Source organism: Salmo trutta, chromosome 38, assembly GCF_901001165.1.
Source record: "Salmo trutta chromosome 38, fSalTru1.1, whole genome shotgun sequence".
Taxonomy (NCBI): Eukaryota; Metazoa; Chordata; class Actinopteri; order Salmoniformes; family Salmonidae; genus Salmo; species Salmo trutta.
This window is the reverse complement of record NC_042994.1, coordinates 5,864,030-5,890,457: the sequence shown is the minus strand read 5'-3', so window position 1 is coordinate 5,890,457 and position 26,428 is coordinate 5,864,030. Positions and strand designations below refer to the sequence as shown.

The 26,428-nt window shown below is 45.1% G+C and overlaps 1 protein-coding gene across 4 annotated transcripts in view; it reads left to right on the top strand.

Annotated features, from left to right (window-relative positions):
- The window catches only part of LOC115178417 (phospholipid phosphatase-related protein type 5), a 51,850-nt gene extending 36,860 nt beyond the window's left edge, over positions 1 to 14,990 (top strand). For 3 of the 4 annotated variants that reach the window (XM_029739597.1, XM_029739598.1, XM_029739599.1), the window contains 5 exons: positions 9,379 to 9,499; positions 9,758 to 10,008; positions 10,621 to 10,797; positions 13,116 to 13,243; positions 14,095 to 14,990. In XM_029739597.1, coding sequence (XP_029595457.1) covers positions 9,379 to 9,499; positions 9,758 to 10,008; positions 10,621 to 10,797; positions 13,116 to 13,243; positions 14,095 to 14,203 — 786 coding nt within the window. In that variant the 3' untranslated portion in view covers positions 14,204 to 14,990. Of the gene's footprint in view, positions 1 to 9,378; positions 9,500 to 9,757; positions 10,009 to 10,620; positions 10,798 to 13,115; positions 13,260 to 14,094 lie in introns of all 4 variants that reach the window. The other variant, XM_029739600.1, reaches the window with a different exon arrangement.
- The last annotated feature ends 11,438 nt before the right edge of the window (positions 14,991 to 26,428 follow it).

The following is a 26,428-nucleotide window of genomic DNA, read 5'->3' as shown; positions in this document are numbered from 1 at the left end:
ACCACTAACACTAGGCCTAGAGGCTAACACTGAACACTAACCATCACCACTAACACTAGGCCTAGAGGCTAACACTGAACACTAACCATCACCACTAACACTAGGTCTAGAGGCTAACACTGAACACTAACCATCACCACTAACACTGAACACTAACCATCACCACTAACACTGAACACTAACCATCACCACTAACACTAGGTCTAGAGGCTAACACTGAACACTAACCATCACCACTAACACTAGGTCTAGAGGCTAACACTGAACACTAACCATCACCACTAACACTAGGCCTAGAGGCTAACACTGAACACTAACCATCATCACTAACACTGAACACTAACCATCACCACTAACACTGAACACTAACCATCACCACTAACACTGAACACTAACCATCACCACTAACACTAGGTCTAGAGGCTAACACTGAACACTAACCATCACCACTAACACTAGGCCTAGAGGCTAACACTGAACACTAACCATCATCACTAACACTGAACACTAACCATCACCACTAACACTGAACACTAACCATCATCACTAACACTGAACACTAACCATCACCACTAACACTGAACACTAACCATCACCACTAACACTGAACACTAACCATCACCACTAACACTAGGCCTAGAGGCTAACACTGAACACTAACCATCACCACTAACACTAGGCCTAGAGGCTAACACTGAACACTAACCATCACCACTAACACTAGGTCTAGAGGCTAACACTGAACACTAACCATCACCACTAACACTGAACACTAACCATCACCACTAGCACTAGGCCTAGAGGCTAACACTGAACACTAACCATCACCACTAACACTAGGTCTAGAGGCTAACACTGAACACTAACCATCACCACTAACACTAGGCCTAGAGGCTAACACTGAACACTAACCATCACCACTAACACTAGGTCTAGAGGCTAACACTGAACACTAACCATCACCACTAACACTGAACACTAACCATCACCACTAGCACTAGGCCTAGAGGCTAACACTGAACACTAACCATCACCACTAGCACTAGGCCTAGAGGCTAACACTGAACACTAACCATCACCACTAGCACTGGGCCTAGAGGCTAACACTGAACCAAACGTGGTGAATGTTCAGTCACTTAACATGTGTTGTGTGTGTTAATATTGATGAAGAAATGAGGCCTGTGTGAAGTCCATTACAGTCCGTTGGGTTGCGATGTTGGTTCTGTTAATTAGGGTTAACATATTGGGTCGATTTCAAGCCTCGACTCATCTAATGGGTTTCCATTGAGTTGTATTGACGTTTGACGGCACGCTATAATCGCACCTGTGGTGAGATTCTGGGGTTACAGGGTTTTCCTCCGACTGGGCATCCAGTCACTGTAGGGAATCGGAATCGATATTTGGATTAAAAGGTTCGAAGTGCAACAGAGTAGGAGCACAAGAGAGCACAATTACATTACACATCACCTCCACTCCACATCCAAACAAATAGACCCCGTGTTCACAAAAGTTTTTACACCATAGCTGTTCTCCATTTCCCTCTCTGTTTGAGTCCCGTAGGATTCCTCTCTGTTTGAGTCCCGTAGGATTCCTCTCTGTTTGAGTCCCGTAGGATTCCTCTCTGTTTGAGTCCCGTAGGATTCCTCTCTGTTTGAGTCCCGTAGGATTCCTCTCTGTTTGAGTCCCGTAGGATTCCTCTCTGTTTGAGTCCCGTAGGATTCCTCTCTGTTTGAGTCCCGTAGGATTCCTCTCTGTTTGAGTCCCGTAGAATTCCTCTCTGTTTGAGTCCCTGCTTCACCGCTCACTTCCGCACCACCCTGCTTCACCACTCACTTCCTCACATCCCTGCTTCACCACTCACTTCCTCACAGCCCTGCTTCATCACTCACTTCCTCACATCCCTACTTCACAGCTCACTTCCTCACATCCCTGCTTCACCACTCACTTCCGCACCACCCTGCTTCACCACTCACTTCCTCACCACCCTGCTTCACCGCTCCCTTCCGCACCACCCTGCTTCACCGCTCACTTCCTCACATCCCTGCTTCACCGCTCACTTCCTCACATCCCTGCTTCACCGCTCACTTCCTCACATCCCTGCTTCACCGCTCACTTCCTCACATCCTGCTTCACTGCTCACTTCCTCACCTCCCTGCTTCACCGCTCACTTCCTCACATCCCTGCTTCACCGCTCACTTCCTCACCTCCCTGCTTCACCGCTCACTTCCGCACCACCCTGCTTCACCACTCACTTCCTCACATCCCTGCTTCACCGCTCACTTCCTCACCTCCCTGCTTCACCGCTCACTTCCTCACCTCCCTGCTTCACCGCTCACTTCCTCACAGCCCTGCTTCACCGCTCACTTCCTCATTGCCCTGCTTCACCGCTCACTTCCGCACCACCCTGCTTCACCGCTCACTTCCTCACAGCCCTGCTTCACCGCTCACTTCCGCACCACCCTGCTTCACCACTCACTTCCTCACATCCCTGCTTCACCGCTCACTTCCGCACCACCCTGCTTCACCACTCACTTCCTCACATCCCTGCTTCACCGCTCACTTCCTCACCTCCCTGCTTCACCACTCACTTCCTCACATCCCTGCTTCACCACTCACTTCCTCACATCCCTGCTTCACCGCTCACTTCCTCACATCCCTGCTTCACCGCTCACTTCCGCACATCCCTGCTTCACCGCTCACTTCCTCACACCCTGCTTCACCACTCACTTCCTCACAGCCCTGCTTCACCGCTCACTTCCTCACATCCCTGCTTCACCGCTCACTTCCGCACATCCCTGCTTCACCGCTCACTTCCGCACGCACACACACACACACACACACGCATGCGCACACACACACACACAAGCCCTTTATCTCCCTAACCCCTGTTAGATCCTCCATACAGCTCTGATCAGAATACTGCTGAGCCCCTACGATGATCACAGGACCCTTTGACAGACAGAGACCGATGATGTAGGGTAGATGATCATGCAATATGCATGGTGCAGTAGGAGTGTGGGATGCTAAAACGCTACATATAGCTAAATCTCACCGCATACTGAACACTATTAGAAAAAAAGGTGCTATCTAGACCCTAAAAGGGTTCTTCAGCTGTCCCCATAGGAGAACCCTTTGAATAACCCTTTTTGGTTCGAGAGAGAGAGAGAGAGAGAGAGAGAGAGACGGTTAGCAGGTGTTAATGCGTGTAGCGAAATGCTTGTGCTTCTAGTTCCGACCATGCAGTAATATCTAACAAGTAATATAACCTAACAATTCCACAACAACAACCTTATACACACAAGTGTAAAGGAATGAATACGAAAATGTACATAAAAATATATAAATGAGTGATGGCTGAACGGCGTAGGCCAGATGCAGTAGATGGTATAGAATACAGTGTGTATATATATATATATATATATATGAGATGAGTAATGTAGGGTATGAAAACATATAAAGAGGGATTGTTTAAAGTGGCTAGTGATACATTACATCAAGATGCAGTAGATGGTATAGAGTACAGTATATACATATGAGATGAGTAATGTAGGTTATGTAAACATATAATATAAAGTGGCTAGTGATTAATTGATTACATCAATTTTCCCATTATTAAAGGGGCTTGAGTTGAGTCAGTATGTTGGCAGCATCCACTCAATGTTAGTGATGGCTGTTTAACAGTCATGGCCTTGAGATAGAAGCTGCTGCGCCTTCTTCACCACGCTGTCTGTGTGGGTGGACCATTTCAGTCTGTGATATGTACGCCGAGGAACTTAAAACTCTCCACCCTCTCCACTACTGTCCCGTCGATGTGGATAGGGGGCTGCTCCCTCTTTTGTTTTGTTGACATTGAGTGTGAGGTTATTTTCCTGACACCACACTCCAAGGGCCCTCACCTCCTCCCTGTAGGCCGTCTCGTCGTTGTTAATCAAGCCTACCACTGTAGTGTCGTCTGCAAACTTGATGATTGAGTTGGAGGCATGCATGTGTAACAGTGTAGGTTCCGTCCCTCTCTTTGCCCCAACCTGTGCTCGAACCAGGGACCCTCTGCACACATCAACAACTGACACCCACGAAGCGTCGTTACCCATCGCGCCACAAAAGCCGCGGCCCTTGCAACGCAAGGGGAAACCCTACTTCAGGTCTCAGAGCGAGTGACGTCACTGATTGAAACGCTATTAGCGCGCACCACCGCTAACTACTAGCCATTTCACATCGGTTACACATGGCCACGCAGTCATGGGGGAACAGGGAGTACAGGAGAGGGCTGAGAACGCACCCTTGTGGGGCCCCAGTGTTGAGGATCAGCTGAGTGGAGATGTTGTTTCCTACCTTCACCACCTGGGGGCGGCCCGTCAGGAAGTCCAGGACCCAGTTGCACAGGGCGGGGTCGTGACCCAGGGTCTCGAGCTTAATGACGAGTTTGGAGGGTACTATGGTGTTAAATGCTGAGATGTAATCGATGAACAGCATTCTTACATAGGTATTCCTCTTGTCCAGATGGGTTAGGGCAGTGTGCAGTGTGATGGCGATTGCGTCGTCTGTGGACCTATTGGAGTGGGTCTAGGGTGTCAGGTAGGGTGGAGGTGATATGATCCTTGACTAGTCTCTCAAAGCACTTCATGATGACAGAAGTGAGTACTACGGGGCGGTAGTCATTTAGCTCAGTTACCTTCGCTTTCTTGGGAACAGGAACAATGGTGGCCCTCTTGAAGCATGTGGGGACAGCAGACTGGGATAAGGATTGATTGAATATGTCCGTAAACACACCAGCCAGCTGGTCTGCGCATGCTCTGAGGACGCGGCCGGGGATGCCGTCTGGGCCTGCAGCCTTGCGAGGGTTAACACGTTTAAATGTTTTACTCACGTTGGCTACAGTGAAGGAGAGCCCGCAGGTTTTGGTAGCGGGCCTTGTCAGTGGCACTGTATTGTCCTCAAAGCGAGCAACAAAGTTGATGTTAGATACTGTTCCTTCTATCTGAAAAACATTGTTCTTGCTCTTGCACAACTTTCACATTACTTCAGATAGTCTGACATCACAAGGGAAGGATCAAGGATCCTACAAAGCCCTACACCTCTCCTCCTCCTCTCCTCCCGTCTCCTCTCCTCCTCTCACTTCTCCTCTGCTATTCACGACAGCTAAGCCTTCAAGTGTGACTCTCACACTCTGACAGATGATTAGAAGACCCAGGCCTAGATCTCTGCCACTACCTGGCCCTCCTCGGGCTATGGAGCGGTAAACAGAGACACACACACACACACACACACGTACGTACGTACGTACGTACTTTCAATCTTAGAAAAAATGGTTCCAAAAGTGTTTCTGCGGCTGTCCCAACAGTAGAACCCTTTTTGGTTCCAGGTAGAATTATTTTGGTTCCATGTAGAACCCTCTGTGGAAAGGCGTTCTACCTGGAATCCAAAAATATGATCCTATGGGGATAGCCGAAGAACCCTTTTGGAACCCTTTTTTCTACGGGGTGTATGCTAACATCTGAGCCCTCACTGGGGCCCTCAGGCCTGTGTAGAGTGAAGGGGAATGACAGGAGACAGTATTAGTGTTAGCCTGTGATGTGGTTGAGTCATCTTCTGAGCTCTGCACCCGTAGGGACAGAGACCATGCATACGAATGGCATCGTTTGCATCCCACATGGCACCCTATTATCCTATATAGTGCACTACTTTTGACCAGAACCCCATGGACCCTGGTCAAAAGTAGTGCACTATGCAGGGAATAGGGTGTCATTTGGGACACAGACCTGTTGAAGACTACTTTTGGTCGTTACTATACATGGGTACTATTGGGAAGGCATAACCCTGCTGAACCATGGCTGTTGTAAATGCCAGTGGGGCAAAACTGGATGTACTGTCACAACGTTTTCCTGACGTTTTTCTGACTTTCTGGTCAGGTTGTTTACTGGTTATAAAAGGATGTTATTTACACCCTTTTTGTTGTTGCAACCAGTAAAAAAATGTCTATGTGGTTGTAATCTGGTTAGCTAATAACGTCTTCTCAGCCAGAAAAACAGTTTACAACCACGTCACGTGGTAAATCTTGTCCGCTGAGTTAAGCAGCAGTACCAATGTAAAAATAACTATCAATAGAACTAGATATCTCTATACAGTAGTTATATCTCTATACAGTAGTTATATCTCTATGCAGTAGTTATATCTATATTCCGTAGTTATATCTCTATACAGTAGTTATATCTCTATGCAGTAGTTATATCTATATTCCGTAGTTATATCTCTATACAGTAGTTATATCTCTATGCAGTAGTTATATCTATATTCCGTAGTTATATCTCTATACAGTAGTTATATCTCTATGCAGTAGTTATATCTATATTCCGTAGTTATATCTCTATACAGTAGTTATATCTCTATGCAGTAGTTATATCTATATGCCGTAGTTATATCTCTATACAGTAGTTATATCTCTATACAGTAGTTATATCTATATGCCGTAGTTATATCTCTATACAGTAGTTATATCTCTATACAGTAGTTATATCTCTATGCAGTAGTTATATCTATATTCAGTAGTTAAAGTGTATCTCTATGCAGTAGTTATATCTCTATACAGTAGTTATATCTCTATACAGTAGTTATATCTCTATGCAGTAGTTATATCTCTATACAGTAGTTAAAGTGTATCTCTATGCAGTAGTTTTATCTCTATACAGTAGTTATATCTCTATACAGTAGTTATATCTCTATGCAGTAGTTATATCTCTATGCAGTAGTTATATCTCTATGCAGTAGTTATATCTCTATACAGTAGTTAAAGTGTATCTCTATGCAGTAGTTTTATCTCTAACAGTAGTTATATCTCTATGCAGTAGTTATATATCTATGCAGTAGATATATCTCTAACAGTAGTTATATCTCTATGTAGTTGCTATATCTCTATTCAGTAGGTATATCTCTATACAGTAGTTCAAGTGTATCTCTATGCAGTAGTTTTATCTCTAACAGTAGTTAAAGTTTATCTCTATGCAGTAGTTTTATCTCTAACAGTAGTTATATCTCTATGCAGTTGCTATATCTCTATACAGTAGGTATATCTCTATACAGTAGTTCAAGTGTATCTCTATGCAGTAGTTATATCTCTATACAGTATTTATATCTCTAACAGTAGTTATATCTCTATGCAGTTGCTATATCTCTATTCAGTAGGTATATCTCTATACAGTAGTTCAAGTGTATCTCTATGCTGTAGTTTTATCTCTAACAGTAGTTAAAGTGTATCTCTATGCAGTAGTTTTATCTCTAACAGTAGGTAAAGTTTATCTCTATGCAGTAGTTATATCTCTAACAGTAGTTATATCTCTATGCAGTTGCTATATCTCTATACAGTAGGTATATCCCTATACAATAGTTCAAGTGTATCTCTATGCAGTAGTTATATCTCTATACAGTATTTATATCTCTAACAGTAGTTATATCTCTATGCAGTTGCTATATCTCTATTCAGTAGGTATATCTCTATACAGTAGTTCAAGTGTATCTCTATGCAGTAGTTTTATCTCTAACAGTAGTTAAAGTGTATCTCTATGCAGTAGTTTTATCTCTAACAGTAGGTAAAGTTTATCTCTATGCAGTAGTTATATCTCTAACAGTAGTTATATCTCTATGCAGTAGTTATATCTCTATACAGTAGCTATATCTCTATGCAGTAGTTATATCTCTATACAGTAGTTATATCTCTATGCAGTAGTTATATCTCTAACAGTAGTTATATCTCTATGCAGTAGTTATATCTCTATACTATATCTCTATGCAGTAGCTATATCTCTATACAGTAGTTATAGTGTATATCTATGCAGTAGTTATATCTCTGTACAGTAGTTATATCTCTATGCAGTAGTTATAGTGTATTTCTATGCAGTAGTTATATCTCTATGCAGTAGTTATATCTCTATGCAGTAGTTATATCTCTATGCAGTAGTTATATCTCTATGCAGTAGTTATATCTCTAACAGTAGTTATATCTCTATACAGTATTTATATCTCTAAGCAGTAGTTATATCTCTAACAGTAGTTATGTCTCTATGTAGTAGTACTCACCTCCTCTCCACACTAGACCAGTACCCACCTCCTCTCCACGCTAAACCAGTACCCACCTCCTCTCCACACTAAACCAGTACCCACCTCCTCTCCTCTCCACGCTAAACCAGTACCCACCTCCTCTCCTCTCCACGCTAAACCAGTACCCACCTCCTCTCCTCTCCACGCTAAACCAGTACCCACCTCCTCTCCACACTAAACCAGTGCCCACCTCCTCTCCTCTCCACGCTAAACCAGTACCCACCTCCTCTCCACACTAAACCAGTACCCACCTCCTCTCCTCTCCACGCTAAACCAGTACCCACCTCCTCTCCACACTAAACCAGTACCCACCTCCTCTCCACACTAAACCAGTACCCACCTCCTCTCCACACTAAACCAGTACCCACCTCCTCTCCACACTAAACCAGTACCCTCCTCCTCTCCACACTAAACCAGTACCCCCCCTCCTCTCCACGCTAAACCAGTACCCTCCTCCTCTCCACACTAAACCAGTACCCACCTCCTCTCCACACTAAACCAGTACCCACCTCCTCTCCACACTAAACCAGTACCCTCCTCCTCTCCACACTAAACCAGTACCCACCTCCTCTCCACGCTAAACCAGTACCCTCCTCCTCTCCACACTAAACCAGTACCCACCTCCTCTCCACACTAAACCAGTACCCTCCTCCTCTCCACACTAAACCAGTACCCACCTCCTCTCCACGCTAAACCAGTACCCTCCTCCTCTCCACACTAAACCAGTACCCACCTCCTCTCCACACCAAACCAGTACCCACCTCCTCTCCACGCTAAACCAGTACCCACCTCCTCTCCACACTAAACCAATACCTACCTCCTCTCCATGCTAAACCAGTACCCACCTCCTCTCCACACTAAACCAATACCTACCTCCTCTCCACACTAAACCAGTACCCTCCTCCTCTCCACACTAAACCAATACCTACCTCCTCTCCACACTAAACCAGTACCCACCTCCTCTCCACACCAAACCAGGGTCCTGCCCTGCTGTTTCCACCACTCAACATTGATTATTCAACAACCATAAAAATGTAATGTAATGGCAGGTTACTTCTCCAGAGGAAAGTTGTAACAGAATGGAATATTTCCATTTGTTGTACTGTTAATAAACTAGCCATAAATAATGCCATATACAAGAACTGAGCATACTGTGAACAAATACAGGAGACCGTTCCTATAGAGTGGATTTGGATTTGCTCGTAGCTCTTTCAGTGTTTTACACTAACCTCTCTGCCTTTCTCCCTGTCTGTCTGTCCATCCGTCCATCTGTCCGTCTGTCTGTAGATTCTGATTGGAGAGGTGACCACGTTCTTTGTGAAAGCGGAGGGGGCTCAGGAGAAGACCATTGTGACGGCTGACTGCTGTTACTTCAACCCCCTCCTCCGCAGGATAGTACGCTTCCTGGGTGAGCCTCGCCTATAGGTCCCACTGTACATTAGACCATATTGACCCTGGTGTATATTGGTCCTAATATATTGAACAATATATTGGGCATGCTGCCTCACTACTGTCATTCAGCATAGAATGAAGGGCTTTCTCTCTCTCTGTCTGTCTGTCTATTCCTTCTATTCTCCCTCTCTTCATATCCCTCTCTCTCTCCTCCCACATCCTCTCCCCTCACCCTCCACCTCCTCCACCCCCCTTCTCCTCCTCCCCCCCTCAGGCGTCTACTCCTTTGGCCTCTTCGCCACCACTATCTTCGCCAACGCGGGCCAGGTGGTGACAGGAAACCAGACCCCTCACTTCCTGTCTGCCTGCCGCCCCAACTACACAGTGTTGGGCTGCCAGTCCCCCATGCAGTACATCACAGAGCGCCGCGCCTGCACCGGGAACCCCTACCTGGTGGCGTCCGCACGCAAGTCCTTCCCCTCCAAGGACGCGGCCCTCAGCATCTACTCTGCTGTCTACACAGTGGTAGGAACTAGGGGGATGTTAGAGGGGAAGGAATAAAGTGTGACACCAGGAAGAATAAAGATATGTTTTCTGATATCAGTGTTTTGAAGTGTGAATGTATGTTTCCGTACATTTCTATGTGCTTATGTGGAGGTAGAGGGTATATCTAGAATGTATAGCTCTGTCTGTGCTTCTGTGGAGTTACTGTATATCTAGACTTCAGAGCTCTGTGTGGGCTTTTGTGGAGGTACTGTATATCTAGAATGTGTAGCTCTGTGTGTGTTTCTGTGGAGGTACTGTATATCTAGACTTTATAGCTCTGTGTTCGCTTCTGTGGAGGTACTGTATATCTAGACTTTATAGCTCTGTGTTCGCTTCTGTGGAGGTACTGTATATCTAGACTTTATAGCTCTGTGTTCGCTTCTGTGGAGGTACTGTATATCTAGACTTTATAGCTCTGTGTTCGCTTCTGTGGAGGTACTGTATATCTAGACTTTATAGCTCTGTGTTCGCTTCTGTGGAGGTACTGTATATCTAGACTTTATATCTCTGCTTGCATCTTAACCTCCACCTCTGTGTGTGTGTCTGCAGAGTAACTTTTAAATGAACTATTCCTTTCTGTGTGTGTTTCAGATGTACGTGACGCTGGTGTTCCGTACAAAGGGCACCCGGCTGACCAAGCCCACCCTGTGTCTGACCCTCCTGTCCCTGGCTGTGCTGGTGGGGGTGGTGAGGGTCACGGAGTACAGGAACCATTGGGGTGACATCCTGGCTGGATACCTGACTGGAGGGGCCATCGCTGCCTTCCTGGTGAGGGGACTGGGGAGTAGGGGATGGGGAGGTGGTAGAAGTGGGGGTAGGGGTGGTGGGTAGGGGTGGCGGGTAGGGGTGGAGGGTAGGTGTGGTGGGTAGGGGGGGAGGGTAGGTGTGGAGGGTAGGGGTGGAGGGTAGGTGTGGTGGGTAGGGATGGAGGGTAGGGGTGGAGGGTAGGAGGGCGGGTAGGGGTGGAGGGTTAGGGGTGGAGGGTAGGTGTGGAGGGTAGGTGTGGAGGGTAGGAGGGCAGGTAGGGAGGGAGGGTAGGGGTGAGGGTAGGTGTGGTGGGTAGGGGTGGAGGGTAGGGATGGAGGGTAGGTGTGGCGGGTAGGAGGGGTGGGTAGGGGTGGCGTGTAGGGGTGGAGGGTAGGGGTGGTGGGTAGGGGTGGAGGGTAGGGATGGAGGGTTGGGGTGGTGGGTAGGGGCGGTGGGTAGGGGTGGCGGGTAGTGGTGGAGTGTAGGGGTGGAGGGTAAGGGTGGAGGTGGTGGGTAGGGGGTAGGGGTGGTGGGTAGGGGTGGAGGGTAGGGGGTAGAGGTGGTGGGTAGGGGGTAGGGGTGGTGGGTAGGGGTGGAGGGTAGGGGGGCGGGTAGGGGGTAGGGGTGGTGGGTAGGGGTGGTGGGTAGGGGGTAGGGGTGGTGGGTAGGGGGTAGAGGTGGTGGGTAGGGGATAGGGGTGGTGGGTAGGGGTGGAGGGTAGGGGGGCGGGTAGGGGGTAGGGGTGGTGGGTAGGGGTGATGTGTAGGGGTGGTGTGTAGGGGTGATGTGTAGGGGTGGTGGGTAGGGGGTAGAGGTGGTGGGTAGGGGGTAGGGGTGGTGGGTAGGGGTGGTGTGTAGGGGTGGTGGGTAGGGGGTAGAGGTGGTGGGTAGGGGGTAGGGGTGGTGGGTAGGGCTGGTGGGTAGGGGTGGTGGATAGGGGGTAGGGGTGGTGGGTAGGGGGTAGAGGTGGTGGGTAGGGGGTAGGGGTGGTGGGTAGGGCTGGTGGGTAGGGGGTAGGGGTGGTGGGTAGGGAGTAGGGGTGGTGGGTGGTGGGTAGGGGTGGTGGGTAGGGGTAGGGGTGGTGGGTAGGGGGTAGGGGTGGTGGGTAGGGGGTAGGGGTGGTGGGTAGGGGTGGGTAACGTCCTGGTTGGATACCTGACTGGAGGGGCCATCGATGTCTTCCTAGTGAGGGGACTGGGGGAGTAGAGGTGGGGATGAGGGCTAGATGGGGAGATGGGGTAGGGGTAATGGTGGGTGTAGAGGTGGGGATGAGGGCTAGATGGGGAGATGGGGTAGGGGTAATGGTGGGTGTAGAGGTGGGGATGAGGGCTAGAGGGGGAGATGGGGTAGGGGTAATGGTGGGTGTAGAGGTGGGGATGAGGGCTAGATGGGGAGATGGGGTAGGGGTAATGGTGGGTGTAGAGGTGGGGATGAGGGCTAGATGGGGAGATGGGGTAGGGGTAATGGTGGGTGTAGAGGTGGGGATGAGGGCTAGATGGGGAGATGGGGTAGGGGTAATGGTGGGTGTAGAGGTGGGGATGAGGGCTAGATGGGGAGATGGGGTAGGGGTAATGGTGGGAGTAGAGGTGGGGATGAGGGCTAGATGGGGAGATGGGGTAGGGGTAATGGTGGGAGTAGAGGTGGGGATGAGGGCTAGATGGGGAGATGGGGTAGGGGTAATGGTGGGTGTAGAGGTGGGGATGAGGGCTAGATGGGGAGATGGGGTAGGGGTAATGGTGGGAGTAGAGGTGGGGATGAGGGCTAGATGGGGAGATGGGGTAGGGGTAATGGTGGGTGTAGAGGTGGGGATGAGGGCTAGATGGGGAGATGGGGTAGGGGTAATGGTGGGAGTAGAGGTGGGGATGAGGGCTAGATGGGGAGATGGGGTAGGGGTAATGGTGGGTGTAGAGGTGGGGATGAGGGCTAGATGGGGAGATGGGGTAGGGGTAATGGTGGGTGTAGAGGTGGGGATGAGGGCTAGATGGGGAGATGGGGTAGGGGTAATGGTGGGTGTAGAGGTGGGGATGAGGGCTAGATGGGGAGATGGGGTAGGGGTAATGGTGAGGATGGGGGTGCAAGTAGGAGGGTGGAAGTGGAGGATGGGGGCATTGGGATTTTGTGCATTACCCATTCAGTTTCAAGTTAGAGCTGCAATGTTTCAATTTACATCACTTTAAATAACTTGTCTTCGGAAGCACATTTTTACAGTCTCTCTCTCTCTCTCTCTCCTACTCTCTCTTTCCTTCTCTCCCTACCCCTTCTCTCTCCATCTATCACTCTCATTCTCTCTCTCTGTCTCTCTTTCCATCCCTCTTTCAATCTCCACCTCTCTCTACCAGGTGACATGTGTGATCAACAACTTCCAGCAGACGGCGTCAGCCCTGCCCCCGCTGGCCCCCCAGCGCCCTCAGCCCCCCCACGGCATGCCGCTGTCCACCCTACCTCGCGTGGAGAGTCCACTTGAAAAGTTAAGTTGCCCTCAGGTAAGGGCTGGGGGGTCACATGGGATAGTGTTCTCATAAAATGAGCCGTCCTCAAATCTCTTGTAAATATGAATTTAAATATGAATGTGAATTCAGTGAATTCATTCGTTCATATTCATTCTTACAAGAAGGGTCTTTTTTTTATGGGTCTCTTTAGTATATTGGTTTGGTTGCTACATGTGTTCTCGCTTGGTTAACCCTCATATCACTTATGATTAACCTGGTTAACCCTCATATCCCTTATGATTAACCTGGTTAACCCTCATATCCTTTTATTAACCTGGTTAACCCTCATATCCTTATGATTAACCTGGTTAACCCTCATATCCCTTATGATTAACCTGGTTAACCCTCATATCCCTTATGATTAACCTGGTTAACCCTCATATCCCTTATGATTAACCTGGTTAACCCTCATATCCCTTATGATTAACCTGGTTAACCCTCATATCCCTTATGATTAACCTGGTTAACCCTCATATCCCTTATGATTAACCTGGTTAACCCTCATATCCCTTATGATTAACCTGGTTAACCCTCATATCCCTTATGATTCACCTGGTTAACCCTCATATCCCTTATGATTAACCTGGTTAAATCAAGTTTAAATAGATTATACTGTTCAATAATGATATCCTCCCCTTTTCCATCTTTATGAAACCCGATCTGTCTAAACCTTGTCCCACCCCCTCCCAACACAGACCTATACCTCTTTAAATCTCCCAATCCCATTTGTATTATTTCCCTCTGTCACCCTGTACTTCTAATTCTTTAACACATTCCTATCCTTCTTGCCTCCTAATCTTGTTTTCTTCTTCTCTCTCCCCTCCCCCAGGTTCCAAGACTACCGTACACTGAGATCACATGACCATCAGCCATACCTGTGCCCCGCCCCTCCCGATGTGCTCCTCCCCTCGCGGCGCTTCATCTCCAGCGAAGTCTAGACCTGCCCTCCATCTCCGAGTACCACGCCCCCTGCCCCGCCCACCCTGAGGGGCGGCCCCCTCTCCGACGCTCATTCTCCACCCAGGTCTAGAACATGGAACCTAGAACCTAAATCACCCAAATCCAACCTCAAAACAACCTTACCTGGGAGGGACTACCTGGACTCGTCCAATAAGAAAGGCTTGTTTTCGTTTTCCTTGCAAAACATTTTGCTACGGTGTGCAGTAATGAATACGACCCTGAAGTAGGTAGAAGTTTACCCTAACCATTAATACATGGTCAAATATCTTGTCATCCTTGTATGGTTAGGGTTGGGGGTAAGGGGAGTCTGATCCTAGATCTGTGGTTAGTCTCCATCACCATGGAGACGACCCAGGCCATGGCCATGGTAACCGGCTAAGTCCTCTGCGGGCTAAACGGATTTGATCGGATATGGCGTCCTTTCCCTCTGTCTGTCTCGACCTTGTTCATCAAAAGTAGTTTTTTGCTTCTACTCTTGATTTTTTCCCAAGATGACCCAGTGGTGTACAAATACAAGCTCACCAAAGCCAAGACAACTAAGAGCTGTGGAAGCAATTACAGTACCTTTCCCTTTGTCACAGTTATATTGTTTTGTCTCCACTTCTCCTTTTGGGCCTCCTCCTTTTCTTCTTCTACTACTCTACTTTCATGTACAGACAGAGAACACTAAACAGTGGTTGAACGACACAGAAAGAGGGGCACGGTGGATAACATTTTTAAAAACACAGTGGAAAGATGAGATTAATATACAGTACCAGTCAAAAGTTTGGACACACCTACTCATTCCAGGGTTTTTCTTTATTTTTAATATTTTCTACACTGTAGAATAATAGTGAAGACATCAAAACTATAAAATAACACATATGGAATCATGTAGTAACCAAAAAAGTTTTAAACAAATCAAAATATATTTTATATTTCAGATTCTTCAAAGTAGCCACCATTTACCTTGATGGCAGCTTTGCACACTCTTGGCATTCTCTCAACCAGCTTCACCTGGAATTATTTTCCAACAATCTTGAAGGAGTTCCCACATACGCTGAGCACTTGTTGGCTGCTTTTCCCTTCACTCTGCGGTCCAACTCATCCCAAACCATCTCCTTCTTGGTCAAATAGGCCTTACACAGCCTGGAGGTGTGTTGGGTCATTGTCCTGTTGAAAATCAGCAATGGCGTATTGCTACAGAATGCTGTGGTAGCCATGCTGGTTAAGTGTGTGTGTTTCACAAAGACACGGCGGTTGGAACCAAAAATCTCAAATTTGGACTCATCAGACCAAAGGACAGATTTCCACCGGTCTTATGTCCATTGCTCATATTTCTTGGCCCAAGTCAGTCTCTTCTTCTTATTGGTGTCCTTTAGTAGTGGTTTCTTTGCAGCAATTCAACCATGAAGGCCTGATTCATGCAGTCTCCTCTGAACAGTTGATGTTGAGATGTGTCTGTTACTTGAACTCTGTGAAGCATTTACTTGGGCTGCAATTTCTGAAGCTGGTAATGAACTTATCCTCTGCAGCAGAGGTAACTCCTGGTTTTCCTTTACTGTGGCGGTCCTCATGAGAGCAAGTTTCATCACAGCGCTTGATGGTTTTTGCAACTGCACTTGAAGAAACTTTCAAAGTTCTCGAAATGTTCCGTATTGACTGACCTTCATGTCTTAAAGTAATGATGGACTGTCGTTTCTCTTTGCTTATTTGAGCTGTTCTTGCTATAATATGGACTTGGTCTTTTACCAAATAGGGCTATCTTCTGTATACCCCCACTACCTTGTCACAACACAACTGATTCACCTCAAACGCATTAAGAAGGAAAGAAATTCCAGAAATTAACTTTTAAGAAGACACACCTGTTAATTGAAATGCATTCCAGGTGACTACCTCATGAAGCTGGTTGAGAGAATGTCGAAAGTGTGCAAAGCTGTCATCAAGGCAAAGGGTGGCTACTTTGAAGAATCTCAAATATAAAATATATTTTGATTTGTTTAACACTTTGTTGGTTACTACATGATTCCATATGTTATTCCACAGTTTTGATGTCTTCACTATTATTCTACAATGTAGAAACTAGTCAAAAGAAAGAAAAACCCTTGAATGAGTAGGTGTGTCCAAGCTTTTGACTGGTACTGTAAGTCCTCAGTGACTGAAGGATGGAATCAAAGGAGCTGTTTGTAAAACTCAGGAAAAATAACCAGGACAAAGGAATAAGAACAGTTAAGAAGATTTTTAAATATTTTTATGTGGTGAAAGAGGATGTACTTCTGCAGATGATGATGATGGCTCAGTTTAACTACCAGAGGCGTATATGCTTATATATGATTAAGTATATGTTGTGTATTTTGTGTTTTGGGGGATATTTAGTTTAGTTCAATTCTAGTCTCTGCTGTAGCTTCACACTATGCTAATGTGATGTTGTTTTCCGTCATCTGACAAGGAGTAACATTCAACTGGATATACTGTAACAACATATGATTACATTACTGTTATTATACAGGTGGATAAAATGTTACCAAACAGACATGAATAGCTCAAACAACCCTCAAGACGTCACGATGCAACAGCCCAGTTACTAACACCCAATAACTTTCCTACATTCTGGAATATACATTTGATATATTTCTTTAAATATACATTCATTATCACTATTGAAGTGGACTGGCTATCTGTCATTCATTATCACTACTGAAGTGGACTGGCTACCTGTCATTCATTATCACTACTGAAGTGGAATGGCTACCTGTCATTCATTATCACTACTGAAGTGGACTGGCTACCTGTCATTCATTATCACTATTGAAATGGACTGGCTACCTGTCATTCATTATCGCTATTGAAATGGACTGGCTACCTGTCATTCATTATCACTACTGAAGTGGACTGGCTACCTGTCATTCATTATCCCTATTGAAGTGGACTGGCTACCTGTCATTCATTATCGCTATTGAAATGGACTGGCTACCTGTCATTCATTATCACTACTGAAGTGGACTGGCTACCTGTCATTCATTATCACTATTGAAGTGGACTGGCTACCTGTCATTCATTATCGCTATTGAAATGGACTGGCTACCTGTCATTCATTATCACTACTGAAGTGGACTGGCTACCTGTCATTCATTATCACTATTGAAATGGACTGGCTACCTGTCATTCATTATCACTACTGAAGTGGACTGGCTATCTGTCATTCATTATCACTATTGAAGTGGACTGGCTACCTGTCATTCATTATCACTATTGAAGTGGACTGGCTACCTGTCATTCATTATCGCTATTGAAATGGACTGGCTACCTGTCATTCATTATCACTACTGAAGTGGACTGGCTACCTGTCATTCATTATCACTATTGAAATGGACTGGCTACCTGTCATTCATTATCACTACTGAAGTGGACTGGCTACCTGTCATTCATTATCACTATTGAAGTGGACTGGCTACCTGTCATTCATTATCGCTATTGAAATGGACTGGCTACCTGTCATTCATTATCACTATTGAAGTGGACTGGCTACCTGTCATTCATTATCACTATTGAAATGGACTGGCTACCTGTCATTCATTATCACTACTGAAGTGGACTGGCTACCTGTCATTCATTATCACTATTGAAGTGGACTGGCTACCTGTCATTCATTATCGCTATTGAAATGGACTTTTGTGGTTTGTTTACTTGTTGATGTATTTCTATCATTTTTATATTTATGAAGCGAAATGTTGCTGCGAGGTCAGTATGGTTCACTCTTTCACTTAGCATGGCAGTTTTTCTACTATCCGTTTACACAGACGCTGCCCTCTTCTTCCTGCTCCTCTTCCTCATGTTCCTCTTCATCCCCATTGTCATCACTTTCCCCTTTCATACTTCTCCTTAAATAGCCTGAAATCCAACTATCGATCTGTTGTAACAAAAGTGAAATGGAACAATGTTCACTTGGGAGTCCAGGCTTCTCTTCAACCCCGTCTTTTCCAGGTCAACATCTGTACTGTACCTCCTCTCTTCAACCCCGTCTTTTCCAGGTCAACATCTGTACTGTACCTCCTCTCTTCAACCCCGTCTTTTCCAGGTCAACATCTGTACTGTTCCTCCTCTCTTCAACCCCGTCTTTTCCAGGTCAACATCTGTACTGTACCTCCTCTCTTCAACCCCGTCTTTTCCAGGTCAACATCTGTACTGTACCTCCTCTCTTCCATATTCACCACTATCTAGATCCCTCGTTCATTCTCTCTTTCACCTTTACTCCCTCCATTCTCTCCCCAGTCTAGTTAGAACACTGGAACAAGAGTGTATCGTCTCTTAAAGATATACAGGTTTCTTGTTGTGTTTGATTATGTTATACTGTATGTTATATCAGTCATGCTAACAAGAGCATCAAACATCCTGAAACTGTCTGTTAAGAGCAAGAGTAGCAAACATCTAACTTTAGCTGGATTGTAGCATAAAGAGAGAGATGAAGTGACATTCTATAACAGACGCATTGTTAACACACAGGCTGTACAGTCAGTGATCAACAATTGACTCAACTTGAGAGAGTGACTGGTGTGTGTGTGTGTGTGTGTGTGTGTGTGTGTGTGTGTGTGTGTGTGTGTGTGTGTGTGTGTGTGTAAAAACATCCTAACTGTTAATGTGGTGATCCAAACTTTTTTTTTAGGGTTCCCTGGCTGTCATATACTCCTACCAGAACTATGCAGTCATCATAACTTAGTGGTTCTCGGGCATTCTGAGGACTCGCTGAGAACCCCTTACAAAGCCGTCTCCATGAAGACGGTGCTCATCATAATGTTGTATTCATATTAGGATGTATCCTCTATTTTGTATAGATTTGTCAGAAAAATAAATGCCTATTGCTATACCAAGGTTGACAAGCTCTCGTTATTTTCACCGCGCTGTTGGAAGCTCTGGTTGGAAGAAAACTTATTCTTCTCAACAATTACATGTTTATATGGTATCATTTCTAGAATGATTCCACTCTAACTCATGGAGATTCCTAGTAGAATTTAGCAAAAAGAAATATAAGGACTCTGAGAAAAGCAATCCAGTATGGTGCAATGCTTCACCTAGTGTTGTATGAACATCTTTCTCCCTGAAAGAGAGGTGTATCTGCAGTTCCAACAACAACAAAGCGAACTCCCCGACAGTATTTTGGTAAATAGCTGAGGAATGGAGAAATGAACTCACTCTCAAATTCCATGAGCTCAAACTGATAGTTTTAAGCATGTTTTTTTACCTTTATTTAACAAGGCAAGTCAGTTAACAACAAATTCTTATTTTCAATAACGGCCTAGGAACAGTGGTAACTGCCTTGTTCAGGGGCAGAACGACAGATTTGTACTTTGTCAGCTCGGGGATTCGAACTTGCAACCTCTCAGTTACTAGTCCAATGCTCTAACTACTAGGCTACGCTGCAGTGTTTGTTAACAATTGCATATTTTATTTTATTTTTTTATTTTTTTTACAAATAAAGGAATAAAACAAGCTTATATTTTTGGTTCTGGTGGGGTTTGAAAATTGAACTAAGCTCGTGAGGCATTATTAATAAAGTTATATTCTTCAAGAATGAATTGGTGCATATTCTTATTTTAAAAGTACAAAAATGGATGTAGCAATCACAGTTTGCCGCTTTAAAGAAATAACGGCACATTTTCTCTTCAAATAAAATATGTGAGCGAATGTTGCTGTTTATATTGGACAAATTGGTTCCAAACAAATCATTCGATCTCATGGAACAGTCCATCTCAAACTGTGTGTTCTTCAGCCACATGGTGGCGACATTTACCTCACTTGTCATTTATTGAGAGGAAAATGCACGTGTCACAGTTTGATAATAAAAAAGCTGATTTGGGTTATTAAGCGTTCCTTTCTGTATTGAGAGTAGTACTTGTTTTGATGAATTTAGACTCAATTTGGAAATGTGATATTTGACAAAATGCTGAGAATGGGTGTTTGGAACAGCCGGATGATATTATGTACAGCATTTTTCAAATAAATGAATTGATAGGCTACAATAATTCTTCAAAATATGCAGACAGATGCAAGCTGGCAGTTCTACACACATTTTCTCTCTCTATCACACGCCAAGTTACACACACACACGCTGAGAACTCCCAGCACTCACTCGTAGCCCCATCATCTTCTTCGGAAATTGCCTCTCAAGCACAGTCGGCGCCCCATTAGAAAAGAGGAGTGCCATGCTGTAACCTTTTTAAAAGACATTAGTGATGCACCTGCTTCTCTCTCTCCTACACACACTGTCCTCTCTCCCTCTCTCCCGTTTCTCTCTTTCTCTCTCACTCTGTCTCCCTCTCTCCTGTCCCTCTCTCTCTCTCCTACACACACTGCCATCTCTCGTTTCTCTCTTTCTCTCTCACTCTGTCTCCCTCTCTCCTGTCCCTCTCTCTCTCTCCTACACACACTGCCATCTCTCGTTTCTCTCTTTCTCTCTCACTCTGTCTCCCTCTCTCCTGTCCCTCTCTCTCTCTCCTACACACACTGCCATCTCTCGTTTCTCTCTTTCTCTCTCACTCTGTCTCCCTCTCTCGTCTTTGTCTCACTCACTCTCACACACACACTCCTATCTCCATCTTTCTCTCTCTCTCTCTCTCTATCCCTCTCTCTCTACTAGTTCTGTCTCTCTCCCACCCTCCTCCCCCTCGTCTCTCCTACCCTTCTCCCCCTCTTCCTGAAGTTCTCTCCATCTAATTTACACTTGACACCACCAAATGGGAAAAAGCTGGTTGAATCAACATTGTTTCCATACCATTTCAACCAAAACAATCAATGTGATAACGTTGAATCAAAGTGGAAAACTGATTGGATTAGCAAGTCATCAAGGGAAGGGCATTTCGTATTTTTTTACGCAACATTTATCCTAAATCCAATGGCATGGTGAAATGTTTTGATTTCATGTTGAATTCACGTTAGTTGACAACTCAACCAAATGTAAATCACAACTAGACGTTGAACATAGTGCACTACTATATACTGTAAATAGCCCATTGTGGTCAAATGTAGTGCACTATGTAGGGAATAGGGTGCCATTTGGGAGGCAGACATAGTTATCGGGTTGGCAAAGAAAAGCAGACGTGTCTACTCATCTAGCCCGTTTTATAAATGAGAGTGTGTGTGTGTGTTCCGACTCCTGGTGCTATGGTGATGTCTCCTCCCTGACTCACACTCTGTATGCCTGGCACAATGTCTATGACCCTGGAGTCACAGTCTGTCTGGACCAACACACACACACACACACACACACGACCAGTAGTATTCCTCTGCTAATGCTGTGTGCGTGCGTGCGTGTGTTGATCCTGACCAAATGCAAACCACCGAACTCCAGAATACAAAGATAGCCTACTATCTTTCGAGGTAAATTACAAATATTGGTCTTTGCCTTGCCGCAGTCGCCTGATTACCAAATGGTCTGCCTCGGACGATTATGGAGCCATTAGCCGTGTCTGTGTGTGTGTGAGAGAGAGCGAGGCAGGCAGAGAGAGCACAAGTTGACACACTCTGGGCCAAGGTAAGTGGCACAGCTACCATTCCCCTTAGCAACCTTGTACAATGGTCATTATATGGAGTTGTACAGTAACTTCAAACCGACTGTCATTTAGCCTCTACACACGTCGTTGTTGGACATCATTTAACTTTCCTCACTCTTGTTCAGTGGAAAATAAGCTTGAAGAAGAAGTCCACTGAGCCTTTTGGTTTTATGCATTTTCTACAGGAGCGTGTGAGCTAGAAGTGATGGAGGGCGTGCTCTTTCTTCGGGATTGGGATGGGAGAAGTGAGAGGTTGCAGTTCAGAATCATCGGGAGATGACACGAACGTTGGTTCATCCGATTGGTTCATCCTAGAGCTTTCGGATCAGTGCTATCCGGGATCCTTGGAACGTCCCTACCTAAACCATGCAACCCGCGAAAGAGAAATGAATTGGGGGGCGTTTCTCGCTGATATATTTTTAATGAAAACATGGTTCCTCTATGTGGTAAGGACTCGAGATACCCGATCTTGGACAACGGTGGAAGTGCGATGGACGGGTGAGTTTATCACTTATTATTATGGGCTATTAAGCCTGTCGTCTCGTTCCGGGTGTAGCGACATTTAGGCTACAGTTCACCAGTGGCTTAGGATCGAGTTTTATTTATATTTTTTTGGCAGGCTATTCTAAACGAAATCTATACTGAACAAAAATGTAAACGCAACATGCAACAATTTCAACGATTTTACTGAGTTACAGTTCATATAAGGAAATCAGTAAATGTAAATACATTCATTAGGCCCTAATCTATGGATTTCACATGACTGGGCAGAAGTGCTGTAGAACCAGGCCCAGCCAATCAGAATTAGTTTCCCCCACAAAGGGGCATGATTACAGACAGAAATACTCCTAAATTTCATCAGCTGTCCGGGTGGCTGGTCTCAGATGATCCCGCAGGTCAAGAAGCCGGATGTGGAGGTCCTGGGCTGGCGTGGTTACACATGGTCTGCGGTTGTGAGGCTGGTCGGAGGTACTGCCAAATTATCTAAAATGATGTTGGAGGCGGTTTATGGTAGAGAAATTAACATTAAACTATCTGGCAACAGCTCAGCATGCCAATTGCGCGCTCCCTCAAAATGTAGACATCTGTGGCATTGTGTTGTGTGACAAAACTGCACATTTAAGAGTGGCCGAGTATTGTCCCCAGCACAAGGTGCACCTGTGTAATGATCATGCTGTTTAATCAGCTTCTTGATATGCCACACCTGTCAGGTGGATGGATTATCTTGTCAAAGGAGAAATGCTCACTAACAGGGATGTAAACAAATGTGTGCAGAAAATTAGAACGAAATAAGGTTTTTTTGTGCCTATGGAAAAATTCTGGGATCTTTTATTTCAGCTCATGAAACATGGGACCAACACTTTACATGTTGCGTTAATATTTTTGTTCAGTATAGATGAATAACACTTTGTTTATTGATGGAAGGAAGCAGGAATATGTTGATGAATAGATAACCAAAGACAGGTCCCATTAAAAATAAGCATGCACTGTCAAAACTATCAACAATATCACAGAATATTATTCTACGGTGTTTTATTGGTTAGGCTATTTTGTTGTTCTTGGAATGTTATTTCATTTCTTTATTTTAAGAACAATTAAAATGGAAATCAGCAGCTGCTACACCTATTTATTTGACTTATAAAGTAATATGTACCAATTGATTCTTGAAGAATATAGCCTAACTTGTAAATGCCTCATGAGCTTAGTTCAACTGTCGTACCCCATCAGCACCCAAAACATGATTAAAACTATCATTTTGATATCTTGCATGGTCAGTCCTTGCATCCAAAGCTATGTCAATGAATTTGAGAGTGGTTGCATTTCTCCAGACCCATCCCTCAGCTTTTTACAGAAACGGGCGAGGAAAGAGCTTTGTTATTGTTTCTACTGCTGACAGCTGCTTTAAGGTCTGTTACTTGAGGGGGAAATGAATAGTGTGCAGTATAAGGCTGAAATAATCATTTCACTGCCATTCTGAGAGTAGCCTACTATGTTCCACTTAGAGGAACTGGTCTACCGGATGTACAGTATCTACAAACAAAGAAACCCTAATATACAATCCTCTCACGTAGACGACAAAACAGGTGCTGCTATTTACAATGGTCAGAAGATGTCTTTATGGAATAGGGATTACTGTGTATTTAGCCTTCTGTATACTTAGGTGTTCCTCTTCTACAAAATATCTCTTTCTTTGTCACTAAGTGATGCCAAGAACTATGAGGAACAAAATACAATACATTTTCTACAGATTGATCATGTTGTCAACAGATCCCTAAAGTTCCAGAATAGTGACTGACTCCAGGATCAGTAGCTATAGGGCCTGGAGGAGAACTGATGCTGTAGGCAAACAGCAGCAACATACTGACAGCAGTGCTTCTGTTCCAACAGTAATGTAGAGGAATGTCCTCCTTTAATGATGAGCTTGCCGTTCTCATAGCCTACCAGGAAACACCCTCTTTGCTAGTGTCTATCACATGAGAGAGAGAGCGGAAGAGAGGGAGAGAGACTCAGAGTGAGAGCGATGTAATGAGGGATATAGTGTCAGAATACTTGACGTGTCGGACTTGTTTTGGCTCTTCCTGTCAATGACGATGAGAGGGGAAGTAGACAGACAGGAAGAAGGTTGGTGAGAGTTTTGACAGAGTGGGACTCTCTCATTTGGCGGTGTTCCTCTATTCAAGGTTCATGTTACACCATGTGATTGATGGGCTGGTAGAGAGAATATCAGTCAATCAAGATATAAACCTTAAATTCAACAGTAGAGGTAGAGAGAGAGAGAGAGGCGTAAACTCCTTTTGTGTTTGTAAACCAGCCCCGAGTTCCCCACAGGGAGCTGTCCATGGTGCTGATACATTCAATCTCTCCCTCTCCTCTTCCCCCCTCCTCCTCTTCTACTCTCAGCTGTTGATTGACATCCACTGCCTCTAATTAGCAAGTGAGAGTGTGGTTGAGTCATGCTGACTGCCTTATTCGCAATGGGACAGGCAGAGAGGAGGTAGAGAGCAGGAGGGAGGGAGGGAGACAGGAAGAGAGGAAAATAAAGGGGGGAGAGAGAGATGGGACGAGAGAGAGAGGGAAGGAGACAGGCAGGCAGGGAGAGCTACAGTAGGTTAAAAGCTTGTTTGATAAAAGGGGTGAAGAGGTCAGAAAAGGGAGGAATGTAAACTGTTTACCAGTTCACTTCAGGTAGCGATTTCTGTCTGTCTTTGTGTACAGTGCATGTTATTGTTTGTTTTCTAATCCAACACTTTTCTTTCCCAGGCCACCATTTTCACAGATGTCTCCTGCCCCCTCCCTCCCTCCCTCTCATCTATCATTCTACGAGTGAAGAATGAAGAAAAGATAAAGAGAGAATGGACAGAGGGGAGAAGACAGGAGTGAGGGAGGTTAGACCCGGTGCTCCTGTCTCGACCACGGGTATTCTTGGGTTGATAATACAGATGTGGATGTTATTGCTTGAGAATACGCGTAGCCGAGTGGAAGCTATTGCATCGACAATTGACCTATATCATTACAACAAAAATACTTCCCCCCCCCTTTTTTTATGGACAAGGTATATTGCCTTTCTATTTGATTTTTTTGTAGTTTTATTGAAGAGATAGTGTTGGAAAGATAGAGGAAGGGTGAGTCAAAGGGCAGTGGGCCAGATTCAAACCCACGCCGTCTCTGGCATGCATGGACGACACAGGCCACTCACGTCCTGTATGCATTTTTCACCTATATATTATATTGTCCAATCAACTCCTTAACAAGTGTGTAGGGATAAAGAGGAACCTTGTATTTTCACCTGTGCTGGTCCATGACAACACTACCACCATCACCCCTCTATCCCATCACTATTTATATAACCACATGCTACAACTCTGAGTGGGACTCTGACGTCTGCAGCGACGGTAACACATGAAGACATGTTAAGGCTTGCATCACGGTGGCTGACATACCATATCAGCACCAGATACTGTAGACTGATCTAGGACCAGCTTTCCCTCCCAAGGCTAAAACTTACCTTATATCAGTGTCTAGGGGCAACTTTAAGGACTACATTGCAGTGGCTGACGTTTCAGCTCCAGATAGAAGTTGCCCTTAGGCACAGATCTAGGATCAATTCACCCTCCCCAAATCCTAACCTAAACCACTTCTGGTGAAAATGGCCAAATTGATCTGTGTCTAGAGGCAGCTTCACTCTACTCCGACATCCATCTCACCAAGGGATCTAGGGAATATTTTTGATAGCCTGGCCCTGGTTAAACTAGACTGAATACTGCACTCACAATGAAACACAAGTGTTCAGTCTGGTCTACCCAGGCTACTACATTGTCATGGCTTGGGTGTATTCATTAGTGCACACTGTAGCAAAATATTTTGCAACTGAAAACCTTTGTAACAAAATCAAGAGTTTCTTATTGGACAAGTTCAGGTATGTCCCTCCCTGTTTCAGAGTGTTGGCTTTCATTTGGTTCATAATAAATACACCCCCTAACTGATGAATGGTTGCAGATTAGAGAATGCCAGAGGTGTTGGGGAAAATGTGTTGAAATACATTTTAGTACATTATTATTGCTGATAATGTATTTCCAATAAATCAACATGAGCTTTCTTTGTATATTTAGTAATTTCATGGCATTGTTTTGTAATAATTTAACTTGCAGAGCTTTTCATTACAGAAAATAATCTCAA